Here is a 17,612-nt window from a genome sequence, read left to right as displayed (position 1 = left end):
AAATGTTTTTATTCGTAAGAGCACAGGGAAACCAGAAATCACTCCCAGAGTATCCAAGCAAAATCTAAAGCGTTGCCTTGTTCTATTATATTGAGGACCCACTGGTCCGAGGTCAAAGTAGTCCACACCTCTAAGAAAAAGGGACAACCTACCCCCTATCTTTAGTGTGGAGGAGTGAACCGGCATCGTTTCATTGGGCAGACTTGAGACCCCCATGTGCTTGTGGTGCTCCATCTCTACCAGGACGTTTGCCTCGAAAGGACTGATTCCAGGAATGTTGCCGGCTAGGATCCTGTCGGGATGGAGATCCGGAGAATCTGGAGCATCGAAAACGGCTGATTCCCCCGGAATCTCGATCGCTGGGGAATGGATCCTCTCGTCCTGGGTTTATCCTCCAGTAATTTATGGACCTTGTTTTCTCTCAGAGACTTAATCTATTCTGGAAGAATTAGGCATAGAGGTTCCTCAGGAGGATGTGAGGCTGGGAGCTGTGGATGTGGTGATGGTTGGTCTCAGGGGCCCAACTCATGCTTTTCCTTTTCATATGTCGGTTACTGACCTGTTGTTTTGAGAGTGGGACACTCCAGACTTAGGTTTGAAGGTCAGATGAGATATGGACAAATTATATCCCCTAACGGAAGACGCTCTGGACCTCCTCAAGGTGCCTAAGGTGGATGCGGCGGTCTCTGCAGTGACAAAGAAAACCACTATCCCGGTGACAGGAGCCACGGCCCTTAAGGATTTGCAGGACTGCAAATTGGAATTACAGCTAAAGAAGATTTTTGAAGTGTCAGCTCTGGGGGTCCGTGCCACCATGTGCAGCAATTTTGCGCTGAGAGCCAGCCTCCATTGGGTGCAGCACTTGCAGTCGCTAGCATTCCTTTCGGATGCAGATGCAGTTCAGGCCGGTCGGCTGGAGGCCACGGTCACTTACAGTGCAGATGCGCTGTATGATCTCCTTCGTACTTCAGGCAGGACTATGGTTTCAAGCGGTCTTAAAGGGCAAGGATACCAGCTGGGCTTTTGAAGAAACATCCACGGACCAGTTCCTGAGCCATTAGAGCCTGCGAGCAGAAAACCGCCGAAACCATAGTCCCACCTGAAGTACAAAGGAGATCATACAGCGCATCTGCAATGTAAGCGACCGCGGCCTCCAGCTGACTGGCCTGAACTGCATCTGCAACCGAAAGGGATGCTAGCGACTGCAAGTGCTGTGTCCTCTGTTGCTCATCTCTTTCTTTACTGCTCTGACTCCCTGGGAAGACTCACGGCCTCTACCAGTTCCCACCAGCCTGCCACTCCCAGGCCTTCCCGGACGCTGCCGACCGCCATCTTGTCTCAGGAAATCCTTAGGCACGTGCGCGCGCGCACAAAGCTCGGCTTTAACCACGTCATGGTGGGAAACTCAGGGGCATCCTCCTCGGATGATGTCAACTCGCAGGATACTTAAGCCGGCTGGCCCTGCCTAAGGATGACTTGGCAACGAATTCCTCTTGCTAATTCCGCTCACTACGACTTCCGTTGGTTCCTGCTCCTTCGGCGAGACACTCTGGGTACCTGTTCCTTGGGGGCCCTACCTTGTCTCTGGCTATCTGCTCCTTGGAGGGCCTTCTGCCTTGGACTGTCTCTTGCCCTGACTCCCAGGACTTCTCTCGGAACCTTCTCTTCAGTGAGTACATAAGAACATAAGAAATTGCCATGCTGGGTCAGACCAAGGGTCCATCAAGCCCAGCATCCTGTTTCCAACAGAGGCCAAAACCAGGCCACAAGAAACTGGCAATTACCCAAACACTAAGAAGATCCCATGCTACTGATGCAATTAATAGCAGTGACTATTCCCTAAGTAAAATTGATTAATAGCTATTAATGGACTTCTCCTCCAAGAACTTATCCAAACCTTTTTTGAACCCAGCTACACTAACTGCACTAACCACATCCTCTGGCAACAAATTCCAGAGCTTTATTGTGCGTTGAGTGAAAAAGAATTTTCTTCGATTAGTCTTAAATGTGCTACTTGCTAACTTCATGGAATGCCCCCTAGTCCTTCTATTATTCGAAAGTGAAAATAACCAAGTCACATCTACTCGTTCAAGACCTCTCATGATCTTAAAGACCTCTATCATATCCCTCCTCAGCCGTCTCTTCTCCAAGCTGAACAGCCCTAACCTCTTCAGCCTTTCCTCATAGGGAAGCTGTTCCATCCCCTTTATCATTTTGGTTGCCCTTCTCTGTACCTTCTCCATCGCAACTATAACTTTTTTGAGATGCGGAACCAGAATTGTACACAGTATTCAAGGTGCGGTCTCACCATGGAGCGATATAGAGGCATTATGACATTTTCCGTTCTATTAACCATTCCCTTCCTAACCATTCCCTTCCTAATAATTCCCCAATCTGCTTCTACAGTCTACTACCGTATTCTCTCTTGTGTGAAGACTTACATGGCGTACCCTGCGCTGCGGGCCACTACCGTAAGACCTCCTCGGTGAACTCCACACTGCGGACCACTACCATGACATCTTTAGTGAGAAGATCTGATCGACGTACCCCGCGCTGCGGGCCACTACCGTAATATCTCTACAAGGAATCCTCACTGGCGTACCCCGCGCTGCGGGCCACTACCATCTCAGCTCTACGTGTGGAGTCTCCTCAGTATGCCACACTCTGCAGATCTGCTGCATCACCTTCAATGAGGTATCTTACTTGGGCATACCCCATCATACTAAAGACTGTACTTTCTCTCTGCACTCCTCATCTCTCGAGCAGTGCCTCTCTGCTATCTAATAAAGACTCTGTTCCACAGCTGTGTCCATCATCCTGAGATGTTGCCTCCTGACAGTGAGGCTCACAGGGCTCCTCCCTGTGGGCGGTACCATCTCTCATCTCAGCCCAAGGGTTCACAAGCTTACAAATCCTAACAATTTCCTGCCTGGTCAGGCTGAGTCGCCAACCCAGTAGCTTTTTGAATTATGACAAATTCACTTCTCATGAATTTGCCACAGTTGAAAGGATCTTGAAAGGTGCTCCATGGTTAAAGCACCACACCACCATTTTTTTAAAATTTGGGTCAGGACATGGGCACTTCCTGACTGCTACTTATATGAGATTAGTATCCAGGAAGCGCCGGCACCCAGTACGTGAGTTTCAAAAATAGTTCCAATGGAGGGATGGGAATGGGATGGCTGAAGGAGCTCGTTCCATCAGCTGAAGACATCAAGCCATTGCTGACTGTCCTGCTCTGTGGCAGCTGGCAGAGCTCATTCTGCCAGCTGTCCACCGCTGCAGGAAGGGCAGAAAGAAGGGAAGCGGGATGAGGAAAAAGAAGGTCTGGGCTGGAGTGGTGGTGTGACAAACGTCCCCCCTGACCCCAATCTGCCACCATGATAGACCCTCACCAAATACAGAATAAGTGGCAACAAGTTAGTAGCCAGGAAACCCCAAGAAGCCACACACTGCATGCAGTGTAATATTGGAGAATAAGATTGTATTTCCTCCTGTACAAAATGAAACGAAAAGAAAGGAGCATTAACAAAAAACACAAAAGAAAAAATTCCATATAATCCTGAGAGAAACAGAAGAAACAGCAGCAAAATACAATCTATGGTATCCAGCCACCAGGCCAGAAAACCTAATCTGACCAGGGACAATATGACGAGCACCAAAACCAGGACCTATCTTTATTATTCTTTCTGTATTGTGTGATTGTATTTTATTATTGTTTACTATTATATATTTGCTCTTCTTCTGTTTTTAGCTATTTTCTGAGTACTTTGGCACAGGTACAATGCCAATAACGATTCCTAAAACTGAAAAGGTGGTCATACGAACATTAAGATATGCTATACTGGGTCAGACCAAGGGTCCTATCCTGATTCCAACAGTGGGCCCAATCCAAGTCAAAGTACCTGGCAAGTACCCAAACATGAAGGACTAAGAGACAGGGAAGGGGAGGGGGGAGGGAGAGAGGGAGGGAGAAGAGAAGTGAGATATGAGACGGCCAGAAAGAGAAAGAACTACCGTAGACGTAAGAAAGTGAGGGGAAAATACAATGTTATTTCAAGTTCAGTTTATTGTTTTATGTGATTTTGAGGAACATAAAAATTATTGCATAGGATATATAATTATGTGTGCGCTTCATGACTCCAGGTCATGGACCGTACCAATCCAGGATTTTTTCTTGTTATACTTAGGGATTGAAGGATCAACTTTAAAAATGTAAAGATATTGGAACCACGAATCTCCGTATTGCTTATTTCAGCCGCCAGTGTCACAGGCACTGTACAATAAAGCTTTAAGTAGACAAATGGAAGCAGGTTTGTTTCAAAAGGAGGCTTGACACGCACCCTGGGCGTTCCGTCTAGCTGTGCAGGTTTCTGGTTTCGAGCAACAACCTCTAGTGGCCATGGGAGGGAGGCTCGACCCGCACGGTGACAGTTTCCGGTGTCGGGAGCGAGGCTCGCCCAGAGACAGCTTCCGTTATCATTCCTGGAGGGGGCACTCGGTCGCTGGGTCATGGCTTTGCGACAGATCCGTTCCCTGCTGCCGGTCGCTCTCCGCGCACTTTCTGCTGCGCGATGTCGCTCCTCTGTCGCCACCACCACCACCACCACGGTTCCTACCACCACCACTACCCTCCCCCAGCAGAGGCTGCAGGATGCGGCTCATGAGGAGGACGAGGACGCCGTTAAAGTGTTCGAGAAGGTAATCGGCGCCCCAGAGTAGGGGCACGTACCGCACGGCGCTGCCCCTCGCACTGTCCGTAGAGCTGTCCTGCCCTGCACTGGTTGTCACTCCTGTTCTTGACTACCCTTCATACTCAACAGTGAATGCGAACGAGATCTGTATATGGTGGAGGTAGTGCATGCAAATCCACGACGTACACATTAATTGTGGGTATTCTGAAAACCATGGTTAGTCAATACACATTAATTGTGGGTATTCTGAAAACCATGGTTAGTCAATACACATTAATTGTGGGTATTCTGAAAACCATGGTGGTTAGTCAATACTTCAGGACAGGGTTTACAACTCATGTTGGCGTGCCAACCACTGTACTACCCATAAAGCTATCCGTCTTCTTATTCAGCATGCTGCCTGTAGTACTCTCTGTAGTGATATCTGTTATAATACTCTCAGCACTGTTTACACTGCTATTAATTTGTTACCAATGGTTCTGTCTGTATTGCTGTTTATCCATTTGCTGTTCATCATACTACTAGTGCTGTCTGCATCTGTTGCACTACTCTTAGTGGTGTTTGTGCTTTCTATATCAGTATCTGTTATGCTACTTACTGCTAATATGCTTCCATCTATTGCACTGCCCTCTAGCACTATTAGTGCTGGTATTCATTATACGATCCAAAGCGCTATCCATTCTTCTTTCTAATGCATTATATACAGCACTATCTATACTGGTATCCATCATACTGCTTGAGTCACTGTTAGTACTGCTGTCCATAGTGCTATCAGTGCAGCTATCCATTCCGTTGTCCACTGTACTGTTTGTAGTGTTACTTGTAGTAGTATTGCTACTTGTGTATATAATAACTGTTCATGCTGTTTACCCGCTGTCAGGCCGATATAGGTACACCGACGTTTGGACGCACTAGCTTTACCCCTTATTCAGTAAGGGGGAAATGCGCGTCCAACCCCCCTGAAACTAATAGCGGCCCGCAACATGCAAATGCTTGTTGATGGCCCTATTAGTCATTCCTGCGTGATACAGAAAGCAAAATGTGCAGCCAAAGCCACCGTTTTACTTTCAGAAATTAGCGGCCTTACCCAAAGGTAGGTGTTAATTTCTGCCGGCACTGGGAAAGTGCACAGAAAAGCAGTAAAAAATGTTTTTCTGTGCACCCTCCGACTTAATATCATGGCGAGTATTAAGTTGGGAGGTCCCAAAAGTAAAAAAAAATTAAAAAAAAATTAAAATCGGCCCGCGGCTCGTGGGTTGAAAACCGGACGCTCAATTTTACCGGCGTCTGGTTTCCGAACCTGTGGCTGTCAGCGGGTTTGAGAACCAACGTCGGGCTGTCAAAACCGCTGACAGCTGCCGCTCCTGTCAAAAAAAGAGGCGCTAGGGACGCGCTAGTGTCCCTAGCGCCAGTCCTAATTTGAATAATTTTTTTTTTTCTGAATCGCATGCACAGGCAAGTGGCCTGTACACGTGCTGGGAGAGCGGGCGCTTGCCCGCTCTCCCGCGATTTTTACTGTATCGGCCTGTAGGCCTATACAGGATTCAATAAGATGAGTGATGGGAAGAACAACTCAAGTCCTCAAGACTTATAAACAGGTCTGGTTTTCAGGATATCCATAATTAATATGCATGAAATAAATTTGCATATGCTGGAGGTAATGCATGCAAATGTCTTATCCATATTTATTATGGATTTCCTGAAAACCAGATCGGTTTGTGGCTCTTGAGGATTAGACTTGGCCACTCTTGGAGTAAGATTTAAGAAAGCATTTTCCATAGAAACACTAAATAAATGAGGCCCTCCAGGATGAGAAGTCCTGATATGGAAGGAGACAGACTCAGAGGAAATGCTGTTTTGTCAAGAGAGTGATGGATGTCAGACATCACGACCAGCAGAGGAGGTAGCAGCCAAAACCATCACAGAATTCAAATGTGCTTGGGACAGATACAGAGAGTGGTAGTGAGAGGAGGGTCTGCAATGCCACATTTAACCAAGGAGCAGCTGAACAGGCATTTTAGCTCAAGAGCTCCTCATTTGCAAGCAACTATTACATTAGGGTTTTTTTTTTTTAATTTGGGGAGGGGGTACATTTTTAAGTAATATCTAATCCACAAAAACATTTTGAAATGAAACATCCAGTATACACACTTGTCAACAAAATCAGCCAGTAACAAAAAGTAAAAAGCAACAAAGAATATTCAGATGCTGTCCAAGTTTAGAACAGGAAAAACTAGTACTTGTGAGTTCAGAACAAAATATTTTTTTGGCACATAAAAAAAAAAAAAAAAATAGTTTAAGGATCCAGTCTATGTACTGCTCCAAAATCAAATCAACTGTTAATGTGGAACTAGTAGATAAAGAGAAATCTTGCAGGTGGTCATGCTCTGTGGCTGGCAGCTGGATATATCCTCAGCAGTGTGGACAGAAAACTCGGGCAGACTGGTCTTTTTCTGCTATCATTTACTATGTCATATCTATGTTATCAAAAGACATCTGGGCATCCTGAAACCCCCTCCCCCCCACCTCCTCCTTCAGCAGCCCTCTTCTTTAAGGGAAGGAGATAATACACCTTACAAATTGGGGGTATAGCTTCAATTGGTGTCTCAGTTGAGTATCTTTTAAATATGTCCACAGGTGAAATTGATGGTACTTTAAGAAACATACATTCCACCTTGTAATAACTTTTTTTTTCCCAAATGCTCAGTTATTTTAATGCAGAATCATGATAGATATATCATTTTCCTGACATTTAGCAACTTTCAAACTCAAATTGATCAGTTGGGGTGTCATAACCTTGAATCTCCTGTTGCCAAAGCTAACTGTCCTGAAAGAGATTTTTCAAGGCATACAATTGTCATCCATATTTTTCTCCAGGTTTATAGCTTGAGGCTTACCAGGCACTGACTTGAGGAGTACCTGCAATACCTGCTCTTTTCCAAAACACTCTTTACCTCTCCCTCCTTGACCTGTCTGCAATTTTCTCCATGCTTGTGGCTGCTCCCTGCAATAGTTCACTCTCTACTGCAGCAACACCGGTGCGTCCCCCTCTTGTCGGTTCAGACTGTAAAGCCACATTGGTAGCAATTGGATCGGTGAAGAAGCCAAGAGATGACCTTGCAGCCATCTTTATTTATCCATTTTGAAGTGGATTATATTCAGGTACTGCAGGTATTTCCCTGTTCCAGAGACATAAGGATTTGAGCCCTGGCTTCCCTAGTTCATAGCCTGCTGCTCTAACCACTGGGCTACTCCTCCACTACTCTATGGGATGCTTGCAATCCCTCAAACTCAATGAGAACTCCATGTTGGAGGATGTCGTCGGTGATCCTCACTCTGCAGCACCTTGCAAGAATGCTATGGGAGGGGGGCTATATTGGGAAACTCGGCTTAACTCCCATGAGAACCACAGATTGATCCATGAGGTTTACAGATGAATTCACTGGCTTGGAAGAGGAGAACCAGAGTTCTGCCTTTTTCTTCACTGTTGAGTAGGTAAGAAAACATTTTTGAAAAAGAAGCAGATCCAAAACCGAGAACAATCATCCATACAAGGATTAGAGATCACACGCAGGCCGAAGCAATACAGTGTGTTCAGCCGATGCCACTGGTTAACCCGTGGTTGAATGTGTGTCCACATCTCCTTATGCTATAAGAGGATTTGCGCATTCAAACACCTGCAAAGCTAATAGCGCTCATCACATGTAAATTCATGTTGATGAGTCTATTAGCTATTCTCCCCCGATACAAAAAAAAAATGTGTGCCCGATGTGCACATTTTTACTCTCCCAAATTAGTGCCTGCCCCGGAGCAGGCATTAATTTTGAGCAGCTCAAAAAATGTACAGAAAAGTAGAAAATACTGCTTTTCTGTACGTCCTCCGCCTTAATATCGTGGCAAAATTAAATTGGAGGAACAAAAACGTTTATATATATATATATATATATATATATATATATATATATATATATATATATATATATATATATATATATATAAAAAAGAGTGCTGTATTCCTAACTCGTTGACAGCCATCTCTCCTGGGCGCCTGCTGCCAGGGAGGCGTTAGGGGTGCACAATTTCCCCTAGCACCTCTTTTTACCACGGCAGCCGATTTTAAATATTAAATTGGGTGCCTTGGAGAGGTCGATCGGCGTGTTTTAGGAGAGCGGGCGCTCATGATCGAGTGCCCATTATCCGCGTTCTGACATTTCATTGGCCTGACTGTGAGCTACTGAGTGTTTGTCATTTTGAACCTCAAACCATGTGGCAGAGTCTTTTTGTTAGTGTAATAAATAGTGCTATCCAAATTACACTTCTGTGTCCATCTCCTGGATCACTCTGCTTTACACTTGGGGGAATTCTGCATTTGATGTGGATACCAGGAGGTAGCGGTGGGCTGGAAGAGAAGAGGCTGCCGTAGTGGACCATCAGCTTGAGCAGGCCAGAAACAAGAAGGAAACAGCAGTGGGATGAGGCTGCAGTGGTAAGTGTTGGGCCTGTGTGTGGTGGCAGTAGTGGAGGTGGAATCTGAAAGAGAGCTAATGGAGCTCCCTTAGACTGCCATCTGAGATCTGGGGTCTTGCTGAGATGGGGAATAGAGGGAGATATGCATTATAAATTATTACTCAGATAGTGATTATATTGTGTATGTCTGAAACAATGAATTCTTCAGAATTTTAAAAATACTGTGTGCAGAATTCCTTCAGAAATAGAGCTTCCAGCTCAATTACAACTGATCTCTAGGCTGTAGCACCATAAGCTGCTGTTCCCCCTTCAAACTCCCATCTCCTTCAGCCGCTGCAGCAACATCTTTGGGCCAGAGGCCTCAGATCACAGCTCCTTGCAGTTACCTAGTACGTGCATCCCTTGAGTGTGACCACTTAGTGTCAATGTTGTGCAATAGCCGAGATTCCCTTCCCCCCACTGGGCGTACGAGTGCTGCCTCTGAACAGCAAAAGCCAAGCTCATGGATTGAATCAGCTCTCCCACATGTGGTAACATGCAGCCGTTGGACTGCTGGAGTGTTATATCTATCACACTACCATAACGCCATCCATCTTCTTATTCATCGTGCTACCTGTAGTACTCCGAAGTTGTCATTCTAAAAATTCTCTTCCCTCCCCTCAGTTTTCAGGCCTCATGCAGGTGGTAATGAAGTCATAGGATTGATCTATTTTTTTTTTTTCTCTACTGCCTTCTTCCTGGATCTCGGGGACTCCTCTCCAGCCTGATGTCTGGAGTGATAGTTCCTTCCAGTCTCATTCTTGGTGCTGCTTGCTGTCTGGGGCTGCCACAGCCCCAGCAACCCCCTCTTCTCCCTCCCTTCCCCAGGCCTGAGCGCAGCACTTCCTCACCTGCTGTTTTTTAATGGTTTGTCAACAATTAATTGCATTAGTACTGATAGTTTACACGTGCGTGCGTTTTGCAGGATTCAGATAAGGGCACCCATCCTCAAAGGATATCCAAATGTTAAAAAAAAAAAAAAAATGCCAGAAGAGCCACTAAGCTCGTTAAGGGGCAGTGGTTCTGATGTACTGAAAGATTGAGATGATTTTTTTCCCCTAAGAAAAAACAGTTTGGACAAATTTTAAGATTGGATCCACTTATACTAATCAAAAAAAATTAAAGGGCCCCTAAAGGATCTGGTAGGCAATTTCTCTTTACTCCAGGATAGCAATCAAAACAAGGGAGCATCCTCATAGGCTCTGGGGAATTAGATTTTCCCCACCTACAGAGGAGGGGATTCTTTACTGAAAGAGCAGTGCAGTTAGGGCTATTTGCCAGTAATAAATGCATGGATTTATGTTTCCTACCAATAGATGGAGACACAGAACAGCAAGTTTGCTCACATTCACTGCTTAGGGATCCTGTGCTGCCCTTACTGCCAGCCTTCAATATAATAAGTTTACGTTTTTAACCCATTTCCCTACACCCCTCCCAACCCAGGGGCTTCAAGGGAAAACTGACTCTTGTCTCACAAACTAGGGGGGGGGGGGGGGGTGTGGGTCAATCCACATTAAATACCTACATTTGAAAACGTGAGCACTCCTGGCAGTCTGTAAGGGTCCTGTGATTGGTCCTGCCTGGACTTGAGGAAATTAGCAGATAAGATTTACCTTTTCTCTTTCCTCTTCAGCCAGCGAGACCCGTCCACACCACACGGAATGGATCCAAGCTACTCCTTCATCTGGGTGGACACCGCCAGCCCTGCTTTCAAGACGCCAGAGTCTCTGGCTTGGATAAAACTTTGTGAAGGAATGTAAGGAAAGCTCATGCGGCTGCTCTGCGAATTTCCACAGGACAGACCAAACGGAGCTCCACACACAACAGAGCTTGGGCTCTGGAAGTGTGTGCCATCAGCCCTCTTGGGCAACGTTAAACTTTTGGCTATGTAAGCCAAGTCTATCGCCTCCTTAATCCATTGTGCTATCGATGCCTTTGATGCCACTTCACCTCTCCTGGCACCAGGGAACAGTGCAACTTTCTAAATCCGTTGGTCTTCTTCTTCAGATACCGGAGAAGAATTCTGTGTGCATCCAGACGAAGCTGCTCGCAGGCTGCTGGACATGATTCCCTCTTGAGAGGGTAGGAACTACCTTCCTCCTGAATAAGGTGGAAACTGCAACACCGAACCATGCAGATTACACACTGCCTCCTCTGGGAACCTCAAGAAAGGCTCCTTTGCATGATTTCTAGTAGCCATCTGTTTGGCCTGCAGTTCTGAGATCTTGCCTGGGCCGTACAGATGGCTACTAGAGATGTTTTCAGTGTGAGATTTTTAATCATGCTTTCATGAGCAGCTCAAAGAGCAGGCCGCTCGGGGATTTCAAAACCAAGGAACTATTTCCTTCTGGACAGCTGAACATACGCTGCTCCCCTTAGAAACCTGAACACGTCAGGTGAGAACCCTATGTCTGCTTATAGAATGTCCCCATAACAGATATCTCATGTACACCAGAGACATAGACACCTTACTGGCTCCTAAAAACTACTTACTGCTGACTAATCCTTCTTACACAAGTGTTGGCCTTTCAAGGTCCGTGCCATAAGGACAAAATTGAGACAGGTTTTCTTGTACTACTGGCCCCTGGAACAACAGCACCCCGGACCGCAGCAACACTAAGGATCTCTTGTCCATAGTGTCATCAAATCACATACCATGGTCGCCGGGGCCATTAAAATTCACCAAAATTGATGCCCTTTATCCTCTGCTAACACTGCCCACCAAGGGCCATGGGGGAAGTACATAAAGGAGCCACTGACCCCAGCCACTCCTGAATCGGGTGTCCAGCTTGACTGCCCCCCCCCCCCCCCCCCACACACTTCTTTCTCCTAGAGCTGAAAACATTTTCTGCCTTGGTATTGCAATTAATTCCATCTCTGGTTCTCTCCCACACGTCCATTATCCAGAGAAATGCCACCTCAGATAGTGCCCACTCTGCTGGATCCAGCCATGATTCTGGACTTAGAAAATTTGCCTGACTATGCTGTGCTCCTGCTTTGTTTGCTTGCTGAGAACATCCTCGTGTGCTTCTCCACCCACCTTCGTAAGAGCTCTGCTTCTTCGGCCACTGAGGAGGACGTCTGATCCCTCCTTGGTGATTATGTATGCTGCTGTCATAGTATTGTCCTGGGAGAATGTGGACTACCTGTCTCTGAAAGAGGAGCAAAAGTTAGAAGTGCCTTGTATCACCACTCGTTCCAAGCAATTGATGGACCATTTGACTTTTGTCAAACTCAAAGTCCCCTAAGCCATCCTATTACAGACATGTGCTCCCCATCCAAAGGACTGTTTCTCAGTTATTACTGTTGTCCATGAGAGGGATTTGAATTGAAACCCCACCACATCTAGGTCCCTGACTGAAAGCCACCAAGTTAGGATGGCTCTGGTCCCCTCCTGCAATAGGTGCCTCATTGAATAGACCTGAGACTGAGGAAGACGACTTTGAGAGCAAGGCTCTTTGTAGGAGTCTCGGTGTTCTTGCCCCACAGCCTCAAATCCAGTGCTGCCACCATTGATTCCTAAGAGTTGAAGGTAGTCCCACGCCTTGGGACTCCACACTCCCATCATACCTCTTACTTGACCCTGAAGCTTGACGATCCTTTCCATTGCCCATATATACAATGCTCCCTTTTTTTTTTTGTGTCAGACTGAGCCTCTAGGTATGCTAAATGTTGGGAGGGAACCAACTTGCTGTTTGCAAAGTTGACCACTCAGCCTAACTTCTGCAATAATTGAACCAACCGCTAGCAGCCACTTTGCTCTTCACTGCTAACTTTGCTTAGATTAGCCAATTGTCCAGATACGGATGAACCAAAATCCTTTCTTGGACCTAGAGCTGCTGCCACTACTACCAATCACCTTGAAAAATTTCCTGCAACTGTTATCAGGCCAAGTGGGAGTGTCCAGAATTGGAAATGACCTTCTGGAGTAGCGAACCATTGGTGTTCTCCCTTGTGAGACTATGGGGGTGAAGCATCCAAATCCAGTCAGGTAAAAAAAATTCCCTCTGTTTTGCTGCCTCAGATTCTCCATTCTGAAAACGAGAAAACTTTCAGTATGCTGACTTGTTTAAAGTCCAGAATAGGCTGAAAAGTGCCTGCCTTCTTGAGGACGATGAAGAAAATGGAAACCTTTCCTTGTCCCCTTTTGTGACACGGGACCTTGCAGTACAGCTCCTAGGCCCCTCTGTACCTTGCACACTCAGCTTCTTACAGGGAAAGACGGAGACACCATAAAAGCATCTGAAAATAGGATGGGAAAGTTCAGTCTCTTATGACTTCAGTACTCGCTGGTCTGCCATTTATTTGGCTCCATCTCTTGGTAGAAGGCCAGAATGCAAATGTCTGTCAATGAAGTAGGAGATTAGTAGGAGATTAGGCATACACCTAATTTCTCCCTCCTCTCTACTGCCCACCCTTCCTCTCCTCTGCCCCTTCTTCTGGTCCTCCATCCCCTCACTTCGCCCTTCTCCTACCTTTTTCTCACCCCTTCCCTCTGCTCAATCACTCCCCCCTCTCCTTCTAGCACTCCTAAATTGTTTATCTCTTAGTGTCTTCCTTTGTACATATGTATATAATTACAAACCTAGTTGAGTATTTAATGCAAATTTCCCCTTGTTCACACCCTCATTTATTCATTTGTTAACTTGTTTTATTTGTTCAATGTAAAGTGCCATGCTTGGCGTTTTGTTTGTGTTACACTGTAAACCGATGTGATATCCTGGATGAATGTCGGTATATAAAAATTTAAATAAATTTGTTGCTTCTGCACCTTCATTGGGAACTTCGAGTCCCAGTGGTAGCCACCCTTGCATTCCTATCTCTGCCATCTCTTTTGGTGTCCCTATTAAAAGTCTAGAATCCTGACGATGACTTCTAGCTAGCCCACCCTGAAAACCTGCCCTAAGCTTTTCCGCGGTGGAGCCTTAGATTGCCCCAACTAATTAACTTCTCTGTGAAAGGAAGCTTAGCCAGCCAAATCTTAGATGCTGAGTCCACAATTCTTCAACCAAAGTATGCAATGGGTGGCCACCATAGTAGCCATACTCTGTGCCAAAGTTTGTACGGGGTCCTATGACTCATTAGTCAGGCCAAACCTGGCTAACTTGGGCAACTAGATAGTGGCTGACTGTTGGCCCCTTAGAGTCGAAAGGATTGCAGGATTCTGAGGCTGCATGGTTTTCCTAGAGAGCCATCATGGTCAGACAAATCTGATTGATGTCTTTGAATGTGTGAGCAGAGAATTAGATTGGGGGAAGGTGATGATGTGATGTACTTTATATTTCAGTCACTCTTAATGCTGTCCTGCAGTGGGGGTGGGGAACATTAAATAAATAAACTGAGCAGTCCGGGGTGGGACCTAACAGTCGACTGGATAGGGATAGAAAGCGGAGCATGATAGTGTAAATGATGTTCATGCTGAAGAAGGAAAGGTGATGAATGAAGTGTCTCAGGAATTTATAATGGCTGATTTCAGCTCAATATTTTTGGGAGAGATATTGGCTAAGTGGTTAGGAGGATAATTCTACTTTTTCTACTGGTCTCTCCCTGTGCACTCTAGCATCCTTCCAGCTTTGGCCACATCCTTGACAGACTGTGTCACTACCTTGAAACCACTGGATATCATCATCTCTCGTTCCTGCTTTGTGGACATCTGTATCTCACTTCCTTCATGCACTGGCCCCTTGAATTTTTGTACCCAAAAAGGCATAAAACTGTATTTTTAGTTCTGAAACTTAACTGCCAAGCAGCTGACCACTCTGTCAAGCTTTTTTAGGTCACTCTGCATGCTGTCCATTTTTTTTTCAGGCATGGCACACACTTTCAGATCTTAGTGCCATCCATAAAAAAGGCAAAAAACCCCCTTTATACTGGTGACCTTGCCTGAGTATTGTGTCCAGTTCAGGAGGCCATATCTCCAGGAAGATCTAGACAGACTGGAGGCAGTCCAGAGAGGCTACCAAAATGGCTCAGTGTCTCTACCAAAAAAGCCCTATGAGATGAGACTTAAGGACCGAAGTATGAATATTCTAGAGGTCAGAAGAGAGGAGAGAGGGTTTTTTTCCCTCTCAAATATTTAGCTCGTACCTCTTTCATTGGTGCCTCAGGGTGGGGTTACATTCAGATACTGTAAGTATTTCCCTGTCTCCAGAGGGCTAACAGTCTTGTGTGTACCTGAGGCAATGGAGGGTGAAGTGACTTGTCCAAGGTTAGAAGGAGCTTCCCTGGTTTCTCAGCCTGCCGCTCTAATCACTAGGCTAGAAACATTCAAATACCAGCATGGTATGTAATAGTACACAAGAAGCAAATCTTTTCCACTGCCCAGGAGGTTCTAGAATAAGGGGGGGTCATAAAAGGATGCTTCAGGTGGGTAAACTCCCAGAGCAGGTGGTGGCAGCTAAAACTATAACAAATTAAGAAGGCGTGGGATAAACAGAGGATCCATCATTGCAAAATAATGAATATGGTGTGGAAGTGATTCAGTGACGAGAGCTGGGCCTGCCAGAATGAATGGTGAAGTGAGTAATTTGTACGTTAGAAGTCCTGCCGGGAAGCACCGGCAAACTCCACAGTCAGGCCAGTCTGGCAGGCCGCAATGACAGAATCAAGCCACGGTTGAGCCTGCCTGGCAGGCTGCAGTACAACAATAGCTCATGTTTCTGGGTCTGTCTGGCAGACTGTGCTCCTTTTGTCAACCAAGTCAGTGCAGGCGGTTGGTGGTGCTGGCGTACGGTTCAGAAAGGCTGGGGTGCTAGAAGGCCAGATGATCTGGTATTGGCCATGCCAGTACTGGCAGCTCTTTAGATTATTAAAAAGCTTATGGTTAGACATGGGAAGGGAGAGGGTGATGAGTATGACCCAAATTGGGGATCTTCTTTGCTGGGGTGCAAAGGGAGAAGACCAGAATAAGGGGAGATTTCGTGCACGTGGTCAGTCTCGAGGGCTGGCAGCTGGGATCTTTCTTGTCAGACTGGAAGGGTGCTTGGTCTTTTTTCATGCTATCATGTACTCTGTAAAAATGCTGGCAGAGGGTATTTGTGGCAGTGAGGTTAGATGCCACCCCATTTAGAGGCAAGGCTATTTCCATGGAACTGGCAAAACTGAAAGTGGTCAAGATGATGATGGGTTTGATGAAATCCATCCTAGGATATGAAGGTGAGCTCGGAGAGGCTCTGGAAGCGCAACCGCTGGTTCTTTTCCGTCCTTCTTAGACTGGCATGGTGGCAGAGGACTGAGGGAAAGGCATATGCTGACCCTCTTCATAAATGTAGTAATAGGGAGAGTTTGGAAACTACAGTAGATAAGTAAATTCATAGTCACTACTACAAGAAAAGATAGTGGAGTCTCTTTTTTTTCTTTTTTTTATATTTAATTTAAAATGTTTTTATTGCTTTTGGTACAAATGCTCAAGATAGAAATGAAAAGTACCACACAGGATGGTGAGCTCCCTATCAAGAGATGTGTAAGACAAAGAGACTTCCATTTCGTGAGGTGATGTTAGCAAAACAGAAGTGAGTTAAATAGAGAACAAAGGATTAAGTCTAAACCTGAAAATTATAAATGAATGGATCTGTGCATTTGTTGTTTACCAAGCCCACGCATAGTCACACAGCTGAATTCACCCCTCGCCAGAACTGACAGAGATTACAACCTGACTGTGACTATACTGGAAGCAGGTTTTCTTCAGCAGGAATATACGGGTGACCCAATGTCAGCAGAAACTGCGGCAAGGGCTGGATTTCCCCAGCCGCTCGGTCCTACTTTCCTTTAGTTCTTACAGCTGCTGTGAGAACTCTCTCTCCATGGTGGCCATTTCCTATATTTTAGGTAGCCACATGGCTAGCGGGCTTACAAAACCGGGGACAGCCTCGCCCAGACAATCCCTTTGCTTTTAAAGCCAAGCGGAGGACTAGACTTTTTTTAAGCATCAGTGGGGCTCGGGTTTTGTGGTTCAGGTGCACAAGAACCCAGGCTTGGGGGCTTCAAATTCCTGCAGAGCTTGCTGCAGAAAGTGAAGGGACCCAGCCTAGGTTTAACCATTGGCACTTTGAACAAGGAAAGGTGGTTTAAGAACCCCCCCCCCACAGGAAAAATCCCTTCTTTTTACAAGCAGCCGCTCTGCAGGAAGTTTTCCATGCTCTGGCCTGCTTTGGGTATTAAATAAGAATAAGGGGGTGGCTGTGGGATTCTGCAGCCCTTCCTTACCCTTTCTGTTAATATTCTGAGTCAAGAAAGAAGGGTTTGTTTGGTTGTTTTTTTTAAATATATTTTTGGTTGAAAGGATTGTAAGGACCTAAAGACTCTTTCAAATCTATTTACCTTCTAGACAGGGTGACGAGATATGGTGGAGATCTTAGTGTAAAGCTTTTGATGCTTATCTCACACGCGAGGCTTCTAAATAATAAGTGAGCA

The 17,612-nt window shown here is 45.8% G+C and overlaps 1 protein-coding gene across 1 annotated transcript in view; it reads left to right on the top strand.

Annotated features, from left to right (window-relative positions):
• The first annotated feature begins 4,434 nt into the window (after window positions 1-4,434).
• The window catches only part of LOC115096497 (NADH dehydrogenase [ubiquinone] 1 beta subcomplex subunit 11, mitochondrial-like), a 132,545-nt gene continuing 119,367 nt past the window's right edge, over window positions 4,435-17,612 (top strand). Inside the window, exon 1 of the mRNA XM_029611188.1 lies at window positions 4,435-4,701. Coding sequence (XP_029467048.1) covers window positions 4,513-4,701 — 189 coding nt within the window. The 5' untranslated portion in view covers window positions 4,435-4,512. The remainder of the gene's footprint in view (window positions 4,702-17,612) is intronic.

Source organism: Rhinatrema bivittatum, chromosome 1 (genome assembly GCF_901001135.1).
Source record: "Rhinatrema bivittatum chromosome 1, aRhiBiv1.1, whole genome shotgun sequence".
Lineage (NCBI taxonomy): Eukaryota > Metazoa > Chordata > Amphibia > Gymnophiona > Rhinatrematidae > Rhinatrema > Rhinatrema bivittatum.
The sequence above is the reverse complement of the archived record's forward strand: the minus strand, read 5'-3'. Positions and strand labels throughout refer to the sequence as shown.